Source organism: Castanea sativa, chromosome 3 (assembly GCF_040712315.1).
Source record: "Castanea sativa cultivar Marrone di Chiusa Pesio chromosome 3, ASM4071231v1".
Lineage (NCBI taxonomy): Eukaryota > Viridiplantae > Streptophyta > Magnoliopsida > Fagales > Fagaceae > Castanea > Castanea sativa.
The window spans coordinates 29,010,756-29,026,381 of record NC_134015.1 but is presented as its reverse complement, the minus strand read 5'-3'; the positions used below and the strand labels follow the sequence as shown (position 1 = coordinate 29,026,381).

The following is a 15,626-nucleotide window of genomic DNA, read 5'->3' as shown; positions in this document are numbered from 1 at the left end:
CTCAAGGGAATATTTTATATCTCCGTTAAGAGACTATGAATTCCATATTGAGAATATATGTTCCATCAACACTAAATGTGGCTGTCCAACATACTGAGGTTTTGACCGTTAGGATAGATCTCACTCCTGATATATCAAAGCAACCTATACTTCATGATCAAGTCCATTATCCTCTCAGGATTAAGAGTTCATGTAAATAGAAGTTGTGAGATTTATTATTCATTTGACAGTCATTAGGAGAATAATAAATCTCACAGCGGTCCAGTTCAATATGTCTTAACTCTTAAAACATATCAACACATCAACTAGAAGTCTCCACTTCCATGATCAAGATAAATCATCTTAGTTGATATGTTATAGTCTTTGCAGATGAAACGTTCAATTTCATCACCAACTACGAACTAAAATTCTGAGTTTACAAAGAACTTGTTACTTATATCTTCTGTGACCAAATCACATAAATCACATACTATGCATCTCATGGACTATATGATAATGTCCGAATATTCATGTTACCATTATTTTAGATTATAATAAAACAATTTTATTAATCACAACATTAAGTCATACATAATAACATACATAGCATCGTACAATAGGATTTAAGGGCACTAATCCTAACACGGATACTACTAGTTGCACTAGCTGAAACCGAGGGAGAAATTTTAAGGATTCACAGCTAAATATGTGTGGAATCAAAACCACAAACATCAATGTAAAATTACTAATCAAGGTACTTTATATTGACTGCCCACATTTGTGAAATGTTCGTAACTAATTCCTTGTATATATATGGTCTAATCGACTAAAGTTACATTATTAACTATACACATCTAGTAGTTGACAACCCTTATTAGGAACCCGAAAAACAAAAATATGGAGAATTATATCCTCATGACATGAAGCGGTAGAATACTTGGTGTTCCTGTATACTCGACAGTGACGCACGATACGCAGCTAGCACGTGTGTGGCATGCTCTGTTGTGCTCTTCAGCCCCTTCCATCTAGTAAACATACAATTTCGGACAATGCTCATTAGTTAATATCAAAAAACAATGCTGCCATAAGAGTAAAATGCTTAGCAAAAGACAGTTAAATGTCTTTTTATTTATTCTTGTAGTTTTCTGTTGGTATACCAAGTCTCTGTACCAAACGTATGGTTTAGTGGGGGGTGGGGGGTGTACCAAGTCTATTAATGGGCTGTATGGGTATTCAGAGAGGGTGGACAAAGTTTTCTTGCTTGATTAAATATGAGGTAACTAATGGTACTAGAATAAAATTTTGGTTGGATGTTTGGTGTGGCTGTTGTTTCCTTACTAGTTGTGAAGTTGAAAAAAAAAAGAAAAATTCAGATATCATAGCAATTTGTTTTGTATGCAATGCAGAATTTCCATTTGAATTCCGAGCCTTAGAGGTTGCACTAGAAACCATTTGTAGTTTTCTTGATGCACGCACAAGAGATCTAGAGAATGAAGTTTATCCAGCCTTAGATGAGCCGACCTCCAAGGTTAGAACCTTGTATACTCAGCCTTAGATGTACTTAGGAATCTGAATTATTGCTTGTATGCTGTTTCCAATTCACATGGTTATATTACTTAAAGCTATATCATATTGCCCCTATAGTACATTTCCTGTGTAATTGGGATGGCTTTTTTATTAATAAAAGTTTTACATTACTTATAAAAAAGAAGAATCTATATCATATTAAAATATCCTTGCATAAAAGTAAGTTTCATATCTATGTCAGCGTGGCATCTTTTGTTGAATTCTGAAGCAGAGTGGTTGCATTGCACGAATCCATAGAGCCACTATATTTCTAATTTCACTATTTGCAAATGGAAATAGTGATGTCATCAGCATCAAATGCATAGCAAGCCAACAGCGGTCACTCCTACATTCTTTCGGCATTTCATTGAATGTGTAAATCTCATTTCTAGTTCAAAATATAGGGCGGATTATTAGGATTGTACACTAAACCAAAGAACCACTTTTAACTTTTAACTAAGCAATTGCTATTAAAATTTGCAAACTCTAAAGTTTGAATTTTTGGGCACCGTGTCTAGGTGAAAATATGGAATAGAACATTTAAATAACTATTTTGATGTGCTTCTTGTTGGGTTGAACTAAAATGCTGCGTAGATTTCTGATTACTAATTTATCTCTACAAAGCAACAAACTAAGAATTAAAATTAACCAGAATAGACTAAATTATGGGGACTGCACAGTAGATTTTCTAGGGAACTTGTAGAAGTACTTAAGGAAACTGCTTGAGGTAATTGTATGATACACAAGAACTTACCTGTGATTTCAAAGCACAATTAATACAAGATGTCAGTAATAAGTTTTAGTTCCAATAGGTCTTTGTGGTCATAAACCTAAGCTCAGTAATAATGACTTGTTCTAGTTTTTGTATGAATGATAGAGCAATGTTAGATACTTAAACATTTCACTTCTAACTTGATGAAATAACAGATATAACCTATAATGGATGAAAAATGATTTGTGGAGAATATGAAATAGTTGAAAGATATCCTTTCCAGGTTGAGTTCAGATTGATAATAATGTATTTATAGCTTATGTTTTCAAGTGTCTAGGTGGGCTACATGAATCCTATAAAGGCCTAGGGCACAAAGATTTTCTGCACTTAGGAATTTGAAGTTGTGTTTTTGCCAATTTACTATGTTATAGGACTGTCGGCATGATCAAGCTGATAGCCTGATTGTAAGATTAGTTGTTTGGTCTTTCATTAACTGTAGATTAAATACGCATTCATTATAGAGTTTAGTTAATAAACTTCTTGTTTTCTGGTAAAACACCTACCACAATATGCAGATTAGTAGTCGTAATTTGGATCGCGTGCATAAATTGAAAAGTGCAATGACAAGGTTGACAAATCGGGTTCAAAAAGTATGTTGATATCTATATGGCATCTGGAATCTATTTAATTGAGCTAAAAATAAAATTCTTTGCTTTGTTTATGTGGTTGGTTAAATATCTATTGCTTTTATACAAGAATATAATTTGCTTTAGGAGGTTGGCTAACTTTTAAATTGAGTGAGCATGGGACTTTGGATAGTGCTGCTGGGCATCTTATTTTAAAATTATACTTTGTAGCATTGTCCATCCTATTCCGTAAGAAAGTGGATTGGCGGGGGAGGGGGGTACCTATAGACTACTTTATGGATACTTGTCAACAATGATGGAGGACTGGATTTTAGAGTAATCTCTATTTTGGCCTAAGAGTTTTCAGCTCTTGATAGGTTGTTAATGACTGTACTTATTAGCTTACTTGGAAAGTTCCTATTATTCATACTCCAAAAGAACAACCTCTATTCTTTTGGATGGTGGAAAGTTAAAGAGAGAGTTAACAAGTGAACTTTAAAAAGATTATTAAACTTGCTAACTCTTGGCAAAAAAATGGAATAGGATCAGGGTGACAGCAGGATCACAAGTTAAAGGATGTTAACTGAAGATGAGAAGTCTCTAGGGAGTGAAAAACAATTGGAGGGTTCTTTCACCTTGAGAGTACTGATATCCAAAGAGAACAAAAATGAAAGTGGCTCCTTATATTAAAAATTATAATATATTTTTCACAAAATAAAGAAGATCATATGTCAATCAAAACCTATCATGTGCTAAACGAGATTACTGCCAAAATGGATTTATTATTAAAGTCAACTATAGACACATGCACGGTGAATGACAAATGGCATGAAAATTGTATCAAAGCAATCAAATAACATACCTCCTGGCAAGGGGACCTGCCTCCACTGGCGGTTGTGGCGGCCTCGTAACAGGGCATATTAGTAGGAACCTCAAATACGCCCACAGCTGCACCAACATTAGTGCTCCTCCAATCTACTTTGCCTTTGTCTCTGATGCCTTGCATAGCTGCCTGTACAACCAGGCTAATGTTCCACTACCCCAACTGTAACTCTTCGCGTTGCTGATTGGGTTCAGGAACTGTAGAGGCACCACCGACACCCGGTTTGGCGACTTGTCCATAAACAGAATGGACCCCAACCACACGAGTATGTGATAGTGCGCATGTTGCTGCACTACCTCGTCAGTAGCATTCGCAGCTAGGGGACCTCTAAACTGTGCCTTCAGCCAGTTGACTCTTATCCTCGCCCTAGCAAGGATAGACATGTTTTCATGGGGATGCGGTAACGGTTTGGAGGACGATGACCTAGTAAATCATGACACAACGCAAACCAATCTAGCTTGACAATCCCAGTCATGGTCAACCCATCAATAGGAACCCCTAGCATCACCTCAATATCTTGTAAGGTGATACTCATCTCTCCATGCGGTAAGTGGAACGTGTGCGTCTCCAGACGCCAACGCTCGAACAGTGCTGTGATCAACTTCCATGTTTGGAACCTTGAATAACCCTTCGAAACCCGCCTCAGTTATGTAACGGGCAATCTGTGGGTCTAGCCCACGTTGGGGAAACGCACAAGATTGGCGTCTACACTTTAGCACGCCTGGCACTACCTGCACACGAAAGAGCGTTGTCTTAGGATAGTGCACACGAAATAACTATAAGAATGCTACATAAAATTAATATGCAAGAAACAGTAGGCTAACTGGTTAGTTACGAACATTTTGCAATATATTAGTTACGATGTTAACTGGTTATTCACTCTAGCTCAATAACAGATAGGATCAATTCAAGATCAATGACATTGTTTAAAATTAGCACTAAGGTGATGGGCATTATGTTTTGAAATGAATGAACAAAGTGCCTCACTATGTCAAATGGAGTAGGGAATTAGGAATCAAAGTCAGTTGTCTTATGTGTAGCCACGCCTATTTGTGTGTGCACATTTGGTAAAATAATGGCAGTGAATTCATTTTAATTGATTACTAGAGCAGCACATGAGATCTACTGACTTTGAATCTACCTTTTCATTAGCCACTACTAATGTTTAATATTTTTTTGTAGCATTAGTAGTTTCAATATATCTGGAAATAAACTAAAAGAGAAATGATACCATTTCCAACACCTACTGACAAATAATCAAAAAACCCTACAAAAAGTCCTAGAAACGATTTCGACATGTCCAAAGTATAGTACAACTACGTACCTGACCGGCAGCAGGCGTCTCCCACAACGTCGTGGATCGATGAGCTGGCTGCTACGTCAACTGTGTACCAACCACGGGTCCATGATCCACATTTGGTAGTTGCTGCATATCTGACACGCATGCAATCATGCTAATTGAAGAGGATAAAATAGGAGACGAATCATTTATTGGAACATGACGGTGTGGCATTGACGGGTGGATGGTCGACGGGTCGATATTACACGGACACATAGTGGACGGCTGTATGTGACACGTGGCATCCATTTGTGTTGATTAGGCTCCAAGGATTCCTAAATGGAATCAACTTGCGCCTCACGATAATCTTGAAAAAAACCCAATGCAAGAAGAATTCTAACTAGCAGCAGATTCCGGAGTATACGCTCGCCAAGGAAGATCTTCCCTAGAAGGAAAAATCTTGATGAGCAAGAAACGGAGGTCGACTCTGCTATAAATACCCCAAAACCCTCAGTCAAAGGTACGCATAATTCACTCAACTTTGGCATTCTAGGGTTGTGAGAAAAGTTCTGACTTGATCTTCGGAGGATTTTTGGCCAGCACCACACCGGTGCTCTCTGTTAGGTTTCTTCTTTTCGTTTTGTAGGTGTTGATTCGGTTTGTGAGAGCATGCGGCTTATTGGTGATTTTTCGGCATCATCAGTTGGTGCCATCTGTGGGAAATAATAGCGAGTAATAAGCCTTTGCTTTATCCCTGAGACAAAAAGTTGCATGGTACTCACTCGATCGATGGCAACAACCAACAATCAAGGCAACAAACTGCACACTACGGCCTTAGAGAGACAAGTCCAAACATTCGCAGCAGTGGTCGAACGCCTAATTAAGTAGAATCATGATTTGGAGGAGCATTTGCAGTAAGAGAATGAACACCTCAATACACAGGAGGAAGACCAGGAAGGGACAAGCGCTAAAAGGAGGAATCAGGAAGGACCAGAGGGTAGCCACACTCCGAGCAGACCAAAGAGGCAGGACACCAACTGGCCATCTATCTCGGACACTTTCCCACTTCACATAGCCATTGAGATGCAGATGATGAAGGAACAGATGGATGTGATGATGAATGCGCTCAAAGGTTAAGTATCCAATGAACTCGATGATTTGGTCCAGCAAACCGATTCGCCTATCACAAATCTCTTTAGTTCATGCCCCCTTCCCCCAAAGTTTCGCATGCCTCAGGTAAAGAGTTATGACAGGTTCAAGGACCCCCTAGACCACTTGGGATCTTTCAAGACCATAATGCACCTTCAAGGTGTGCCGGATGAAATCATGTGTAGGGCCTTCCCCACTACGTTGAAGGGACTTGTGAGGATATGGTATAGCAGACTGACGCCCAACTCCATTTGCACTTTCAAGGAGTTAGGCGCTCAATTCGTATCACACTTTATCGGGGGTCACCGATACAAGAAGTCCACCGCGTGTCTGATGAGCATTAAGCAAAAGGAGGATGAGATGCTGAGATCGTACATCGCTCGCTTTAACAAAGAAGCTCTTTCAATCGATGAAGCGGACAATAAGATACTCGTAGCAATGTTCACAAATGGGCTGCGGAAGGGTAAGTTCCTGTTCTCCCTATATAAGAATGACCCGAAGACAATGTGGGATGTGCTTTACAGGGCAACGAAGTACATGAACGTAGAAGATGCACTGCTGGCCCGAGAAGAAAAACCTAGAAAAAGGGAAAGGCAGGAAGACGCACGATCAGATAGGGGGCGGAAGATGGCTAGAACTGGAGAGCGACGGGAAGATCAACGATCCAAACCACCCGCGAGGAGATTCACAAACTTCACCCCTCTTACTGCCCTGATCGACCAAGTATTGATGCAGATCAAGGATGAAGGAGCCCTGATGTTTCCCGAAAAACTGAAGGGAGATCCTAACAAAAGGCGAAAAGACAAGTACTACCGTTTTCATTGTGATCATGGCCATGATACTACAGACTGCTATGACTTAAAGCAACAGATAGAAGCTCTTATTAGGCAAGGAAGGCTGCAAAGGTTCGTTAGTAAGGAAAGAACGGATCAACTACAGGAACAGGCCCCTCGACGGGAGAACGAACTTCCCAGAACACCAATAGGAGACATAAGGATGATTGTAGGTTGCACCACATCTGCAGGGTCATCTAGAAAGGCCCACAAAACGTATTTACAGATGGTTCAAAGTGTCCAGTTGACAGGCTCTTCACCAAAAATAGCGCAAATTGATAACCCTAGCATTGGGTTCTCGAAAGAGGATGCACGACGCCTTCACCACCCACATGACAACGTGCTTATTGTCAGCATACGACAGGAGACTACAATATGCATCGAGTTTTGGTTGACAACGGAAGCTCGGCTGATATCCTCTACTACCCCGCATTCTAGTAAATGGGGATTAGTAGAGAGTGACTCATTCCAACAAATGCACCACTCGTTGGCTTCGGAGGGACAAGGGTCTACCCTTTAGGCGTCATCACGTTGTCTGTGACGGTGGGAGATTACCCCCAACAGATCACCAAGGATGTGATTTTTCTTGTGGTCGACTGCTCATCTGCCTACACCGCTATCCTCGGACGACCTACCCTCAACGTGTGAAAGGCTGTAACCTTGATCTACCATTTGATGGTCAAGTTCCCTATCGAATATGGAATTGGAGAGCTACGCGGAAATCAAGTAGCCGCGCGAGAATGCTACCTGGCTATGATGGAAATGGATGACCACCTACCAACGATGAACATCGAGAAGCAGCGGACGGTAGCAGAGCCGGTGGAAGAGTTAGAAGAGGTACCCCTCGATGACTCTAGACTCGAACGGACCACAAGGATTGGAACTTTAGCCAGCCCATCGGCACGGCAGGCACTCGCGATGTTCCTGAAAGAGAATAAGGACGTGTTTGCCTAGAGTTACAAAGACATGTCGGGAATCGACCCAACAATCATAATCCATAGGTTGAATGTGTCACCTTCATTCCCCCCTGTCCGACAAAAAAAGCGAGTGTTCGCCCTTGAGCGAGACCAAGCCATAGGCGAGGAAATACAAAAGTTACAGGAAGCAGATTTCATACGTGAAGTATACTATCCGGACTAGTTGGCAAACGTGGTCATGGTAAAGAAAGCAAATGGAAAGTGGAGAATGTGCGTCGACTTCACAGATCTAAATAGGGCTTACCCTAAGGATAGTTACCCGCTCCCACGTATTGATACCCTGGTAGACTCGACTGCGAGACATGAGCTTTTAAGCTTTATGGATGCGTTCTCTGGTTATGACCAGATCAAGTTGGATGAAGCGGACCAAGAGAAAACCTCATTCGTTACAAGTCAGGGTCTCTTCTGCTACAAGGTAATGCCCTTCGGGCTCAAGAACGCGGGAACTACATACCAAAGATTGATAAAAAGGATGTTCGTGCACTAGATTGGGAGAAACGTGCAAGTATACGTAGACAATATGCTGGTAAGGGCGTTCAAGAATCCGACCACTTGAGTGACCTCCAGGAGACTTTCAACACTCTTCGGTCTTACAATATGAAACTGAATCCAAGCAAATGCGTGTTCGGAGTAACCGCAGGAAAGTTTTTGGGGTTCATAATGTCCAAAAGGGGTATTGAATTCAATCCGGAGAAGGTGAAGGCAATAATGGAGTTAGCTCCTCTAAAGACGGTAAAGGAAGTACAAAGTTTGAACGGCAAGATAGTGGCCTTAAACAGATTCGTATCTCGGGCAACAGAAAAATGTTTCCCTTTCTTTCGCACGTTGAGAAGACCATTTGAATGGACGGACGAGTGCCAAAAGGCATTTGAAGATTTAAAGGCGTATCTCTCTGCTCCACCGTTAATCAACCCATCCAAGCCAAGGGAAGAATTGTTCCTATACCTTGCCGTCTCCTCAGCAGCCGTCAATGCAGCTCTTGTTAGAAAAGAAGATGAAGTACAAAGGCTCGTATACTTTATAAGCCGAGCACTCAGAGGAGCTGAAGAGAGGTACCCTCAGATGGAGATGCTCGCCTTCGCGTTACCGCGACATGCAATCTAAAACCATACTTTCAAGCACATACCATAAATGTCCTGACGGATGAGCCCTTACGAAGAGCAATGAGTAGCCCCGAATCTACGGGAAGGATGGCGTTATGGGCGGTCGAGCTGAGTGAGTTCAAAATTCGGTACCAACCACGAGCAGCTGTGAAGGGACACGTGGTAGCAGACTTCATCGCTGAGTTCACCACCATGAAAGACCAGGGGGCAGAAGAGACTCCTATGTGGAGGATCCACATAGACGGATCTTCCAACAAATATGCAGGAGGAGTCGGAGTGGTACTCTACACCCCGGAGGGAGATAGGATCGAATGCATGATCCGTTTGGACTTCACCACGACTAATAATGAAGTAGAGTACGAGGCCTTAGTCGCAGGACTGGACCTTGCAACAGCAGCCAGAGCTAAAAATGTGGTCGTGTACTCTGATTCCTAAATCGTAATAAGTCAGGTTAATGGCAATTATGAATACAAGAATGAAAGAATGAGGAGATATCTTGAAAAGGTGAAGGGTCGGGCGAGTAACCTTCAGATGAAGTTGGTTCAAATCCCAAGGGAGGAGAACCAAGATGCCGACTGGCTTGCAAAAGCAGCTTCCGCACAACCTATGATCATCCCTGACTAGGTATTATCCTTTGTTCAACCCTCATCACTAATCAACGGTAATGATGTGCAAGAGGTAAGTAGTGGACACTATTGGATGACCCCAATAGCCGCCTACCTAAAGAACAGTGAGCTACTAGATGACAAGGAGGCCGCAAAAAAGTTGAAGGTTAAAGTTGCCCAATTCGTTTTAATTAAGGAAGTCCTATACAAAAGAGGATTCTCCCGACCCTGCCTCAAATGCCTGGCTTCTGAAGAATCGGATTATGTTATGAGGGAGGTCCATGAAGGGATTTGTGGAAACCACTCGGGGTCAAGATCTTTAGTGCACAAGCTACTCAGGGCAGGATATTACTGGCCGACGATGCAGAAGGATGCCAACGCATTCGTCAGATCCTGCGACAAGTGCCAATGGTTTAGCAATCTCATATGGCAGCTAACAAAAGAACTCACCCCTATGACGGCCCCATGGTTGTTCGTACAGTGGGGATTAGACATCATGGGCCCATTTCCAACAGCAATCAGACAATTGAAGTTCTTAGTGGTTGGCATTGACTACTTCACCAAATGGGTGGAAGCCGAGGCTTTGGCCACTATCACGGAGAAGAATATCTGAAGTTTTGTATGGAGGAATATTATTTGCAGGTATGGTATTCCGAGGGTGCTAGTTTTAGACAACGAAAAACAATTCGACAATGACGCATTCAGAGATTTTTGTTCCCAGCTAGGGATCAAGAACCACTACTCGTCACCCGCCCACCCGCAGGCCAATGGACAGGTTGAAGTCACGAACCGGTCCTCACTCAAGATTATCAAGACCTGGCTCGAGGGGCAAAGGGCATATGGCCAGATGAATTACCAAGTGTTTTATGGGCGTACAGGACAACGGCAAGGACACCGACAAGGGAAACACCATTCCGATTGGCGTATGGTAGTGAGGCCGTCATACCGGAAGAAGTGGGGCTAACAAGCTACCAGGTTGGGAACTACGACGAGAGCAAAAATGACGAAACCATGTGTTTGCAGCTTGATCTTGTGGATGAAGTCAGGGCGACAACGGAGCAAAGACTAGCGCTATACCAGGACCTGATGGCAAAGCATTAAAACTCTAAGGTCAGGCACAGGGACTTCCAGATTGGAGATCTTGTTTTAAGAAGAGTACTCAGCACTACAAAAGATGTGTCCCAAGGGAAGCTAGGACCTAACTGGGAAGGACCATACAGGATCATTTCATGGCATAGGAAGGGAACGTACTATCTAGAGACATTAGACAGGAAAAAGTTGAGCCATCCATGGAATACGGAGCACCTGAAGAAATACTACCAGTAGACGAAGAACGAAGACGACAGCAGCATCACCCTCCTCATTTCCAGTTTATCTTTTCCAGAAGATAGTTATAGTTTTTATTTCCTACAAGTACATTTAGAGCCTAAAAGGCGATTTTCTTATTTTCTATGAACAATATTCTACCTATCCATTATAATAAGAGGAGTTTATTCAGAGCATATGGAATGTATTTTGCTCAGGTTTTATTAAGTCCATATAGTGGACGGATCATCCCAAGTAGGATGAAATCTATCCCTAGATGGATGAAAATTTATCCCTAGATGGATGAAAATTTATCAAGTCCTCATACTGGACGGATCATCCCAAGTAGGATAAAAATCTACCAAGTCCATATAGTGGACGGATCATCCCAAGTAGGATGAAAATATATCAAGTCCACATAGTAGACGGATCATCCCAAGAGGAATGAAAATCTACAAAGTCCATTAAGTGGACGGATCATCCAAAGTAGGTTGAAAACTATAAAGTCCATAAAGTGGACGGATCATCCTATAAAGGAGAAAATTTCATAAGTACACATAATGGATGGGTCATCCATGAAGGATGAAATGTATTAGTCCACAAAGTGGACGGATCATCCCAAGTAGGATGAAAATCTGTCAAGTCCATATAGTAGATGAATCATCCTCTAAAGGATGAAATGTATTAGTCCACAAAGTGGACGGATCATTCCAAGTTGGATGAAAATCTGTCAAGTCCATATAGTGGATGAATCATCCTCTGAAGGATGAAATGAATCAGTCCACAAGGTGGACAAATCATCCTCTAAAGGATGAAATGTATTAATCCACAAAGTGGACGGATCATCCTCTAAAGGTTTTGATCAAACGGATCACCATCTAAGGATGCAATTTATTTGTTTAATAAAGATGGACTCATTATCCCCTTACATAGTCAAATTGTGAGGCAGAAGGATCCACCAACAGGATAAATCACTAACCTCACAAGTGAACGATAACTCAACCGTACATACAAGTCCACATTTAGACGGACCCCCACGAATTGATTAGAATACCTATTGGACGGGCCATAAATTAGGAGATGCATGACGAATAAGAGCCATTCAAACATACAAATAGACGGATAAAAGCAAGCAAATAAGCTATTTGAACCCTACAGGAAGGATTATGTCCATATACAAAAACACGACGATTAAAAGTTGTCCTTAACATCCATAAAAAAAACTATTGCCGGTGAGGAGTGCTTTCAAGCTTCTGTTCATCATCTGGTTGATGGACGACACCATCCACGGGCTTCTCTTGATTTTCAACAGGAGTTTGGTCTTCATCTACAAGAGGGACATTGATGGCAAACAAGTCTTCTGTACTCTCTGAATGGATGGATTGGGCTAAAGTCTGCCCTTGAACGTCTATAGAGACGTGGGACACGTCCAGGTTTGGATACGAGGCCTTGACCTGACGGTGAGAATCATCGAATCCTTTAGCAAAGGAGCTACCAAGTTTTGCTATGAGGAGGTCGGGGTCGCTATACTCCTGTATTGCCTTCTCTTTGGCTTGACGGAGCTGATTCTTGGCATCTGTAACCTCCTTTTCTTTATCCTTTAAGATTTGTGTCAGCTGCTTCGTTTGCTTCTCTAGCTCTCCCCTGACCTGCTCAGAACAGGTAAGTTTTTTCTCCATGTTAACCTTCTAGGCCCTCAGATCGTGAAGCTCATCCTCCATCAACTTAGATTTCTTCCTGAGATGGTCCAAGGTTGTCTCATCATTCAAACAACGACCCATCAGCCCCTTCATCATCAATATAGCCTGAAAGCAAAAAGTCAGTATGAGTACAGCAAAAATAATAAATAAGGAAGGAGGGATATAAGATACCTATGCAATGGTAAAAAGACCCGTCTCTTCCATCGCCTCGGTTGCATGGTTACTAAGATCCTCGTAGTCGTCAACAGTTATGATGGACGAGAGCTTTTCCAATGCATACTCAGAATCTTCTCGCAGCAGGACGGGTGGTTTGTCACTGACGGGAGCTGGACCTTTCTATCAAGGCTTTACCCTTTTTTGGCCCTATGGGAGTGACCGTTCTCTTGGTCTCAGCTTCCAACGCTACAACGAGCTCAGGGGTAGTCTTCAGTTTCTTTTGCTGATGGTCAGTTCTCTCTGGTTGCTTCCGTTTGGACGGAACGGTTGAACCCGTCCCCTTGACCTGTTGACTGGCCTCCTGTTTCTTCTTAGCTGCTTGCTGTTTGATGAAGGCCCTTCTTTTAGCATCGTCCATTTCTGAAAAAAATAGACGAATGTGTAGCATTAGACAGTATGAAAAAGAAAAGAAATTAAAAGCATTTAGTGACGGGCTTACGTTTGCGAACTCTGGTGTCGTAACGACGGGCAGCTGAAGTAGGCTCAAGACCTTTACAATACCAGTAGAGTGTGTCGAGGGTAACTAATTTAGCCCAAGTTCTCTCTTCGAGCTTGGTCTTGTTAAAAATCTTCTCCAAAAAGCTCCACTACTCCAGTGAGACTTGTGGACGGTCTCGAGCTACAAAAGGAGACGGTTAGGGTAGCTTGCAAAAAATAAAGCAAGGTTTGAGCATATACAAGGGAAAACTAAACTAGTGCATACCCAACGGAGGCATTATGCCCCATGTTGTGTCGACGGACATATATTCGTTATCACCTAGACGACACATCCATTTGTCCCCTTCCATGAAAAAATACCTACTCTTCCAGTCTCTATTAGAGTCGGGTGTATCGCGCACAAGCCTCAACAACGGGCTTCTAGCCACAAAGCTATACATAACCTTTGACTTTGCAATCACAGTGGGACGGTAACAGTGAAAGAATTCTTCCACTATTAGCCTCCGTGTACCGTTAGACATAGCCTCGTACAAGACCTCCACGCTTATGAAAACCCTCCAGGCATTTGGGGAGATTTGTGCGACGAACAAACCGAGATACTGAAGGAGGTGACGGTGGAGAGAGCTTAGGGGAAATCTGAGCCCTGCCTTTAGCATTTGCTCATAAACCTCGACACCTTCAACACCCTTATAGTAACATTTCTCAGACTTATAGGGTAAACGGAGACGGATGTTGTCAGGAATTTGGTACTTGGCCCTAATGGTTTTGAAATGAGATTCTTTGACCGAGGACCTAAAGTCATTGACCGTCCACAAGGGTAGCATTACGAACTCCCTTAAGCCGTCAAGACCAATTACAGATTGGATGGGGGGATCAACGCCGTCTAGGCCGTCACTAGAAACCTCCTCTGGACTATCTGACTCCAAACCTTCGTCATCTAAGGAAGGAGAAGTAGCGGACGGATTCCTTTATTCACTTGAAGCGTCAGGGTCTTTTTGACCTGACGGGAATCCTTCATCGTAGCCCGCCCCATCGCGGACAAACGAATGATTACTCGACGTACTAGACATTACCTACATGTGATGGTAAAATCTAAAACACTGACGTATCTACAGAAAGTACGGAGATTCGAAAAGGAAAAAGTTCAGTGAAAGGAGTACATACCGGATTGAAATTAAGCAGTATGAGACGACAGATAGATTGGCTGGACGGTACAAGCACACAAAGTGAACGACGGTGGTGTTCCGATTGCAAAATTTCTATAAGAAGTTGAGAATGAAGGAAGAGAAGGCAAGTTTTTATAAAACAAACAACACGGAATACGAAGGGGCGCTTCGTTTAGGGTGACCAGCTAATAGACGAAAGCCTCGTGTCCCTTATCATAAATAACCTTAGCCAGCCTGTCACGATAAGTTTACAAAGGAGAGAAAGACCGTCACTCCATAGGTCCGTCCAGTTTGTAGTCACGGACTCAAGGAGTAAGGGGGCAACTGAAGAGGATAAAATAGGAGATGGATCATTTATTGGAACATGACGGCGTGGCATTGACGGGTGGATGGTCGACGGGTCGATATTACATAGACACATAGTGGACGGCTGTATGTGACACGCGGCATCCATTTGTGTTGATTAGGCTCCAAGGATTCCTAAATGGAATCAACTTGCGCCTCACGATAATCTTGAAAAAAAGCCCAATGCAAGAAGAATTCTAACTAGCAGTAGATTCCAGAGTATATGCTCACTAAGGAAGATCTTCCCTAGAAGGAAAAATCTTGATGAGCAAGAAACGGAGGTCGACTCTGCTATAAATACCCCAAAACCCTCAGTCAAAGGTACGCATAATTCACTCAACTCTGGCATTCTAGGGTTGTGAGAAAAGTTCTGACTTGACCTTCGGAGGGTTTTCGGCCGGCACCACACCGGTGCTCTCTGTTAGGTTTCTTCTTTTCATTTTGCAGGTGTTGATTCGGTTTGTGAGAGCGTGCGGCTTATTAGTGATTTTTCGGCATCATCATTAATGAACCATTGATTGCAGGCAGACATTAACAATACAACCCGGACTTGCAATTATAAACATTCATAATTTCCAATACAGCCAGGACTTGCAAAAAACATAGAGCTTGTTTCAAAGTGAAAATAAGTTAACCTTATTACATATTAACTATGAAGGTATCATAACAACTAACATGCAGCTTAAGACAAAAAACAACTTTTGAAAAGATAAAGATTGTAAGTTAAAAGATTGTAATGAAAAC

The 15,626-nt window shown here is 42.1% G+C and overlaps 1 protein-coding gene across 1 annotated transcript; it reads left to right on the top strand.

Moving 5' to 3' along the window:
• The first annotated feature begins 6,272 nt into the window (after positions 1-6,272).
• LOC142628790 (uncharacterized) lies at positions 6,273-7,547 on the top strand. Its single transcript, XM_075802828.1, has one exon. The coding sequence runs from the start codon at positions 6,273-6,275 to the stop codon at positions 7,545-7,547; it is 1,275 nt and encodes a 424-aa protein (XP_075658943.1).
• The last annotated feature ends 8,079 nt before the right edge of the window (positions 7,548-15,626 follow it).

Bases quoted from the DNA above. Each gene is read 5' to 3' on its own strand.
- LOC142628790 (XM_075802828.1), top strand. From the start codon at position 6,273: ATGCCTCAGGTAAAGAGTTATGACAGGTTCAAGGACCCCCTAGACCAC.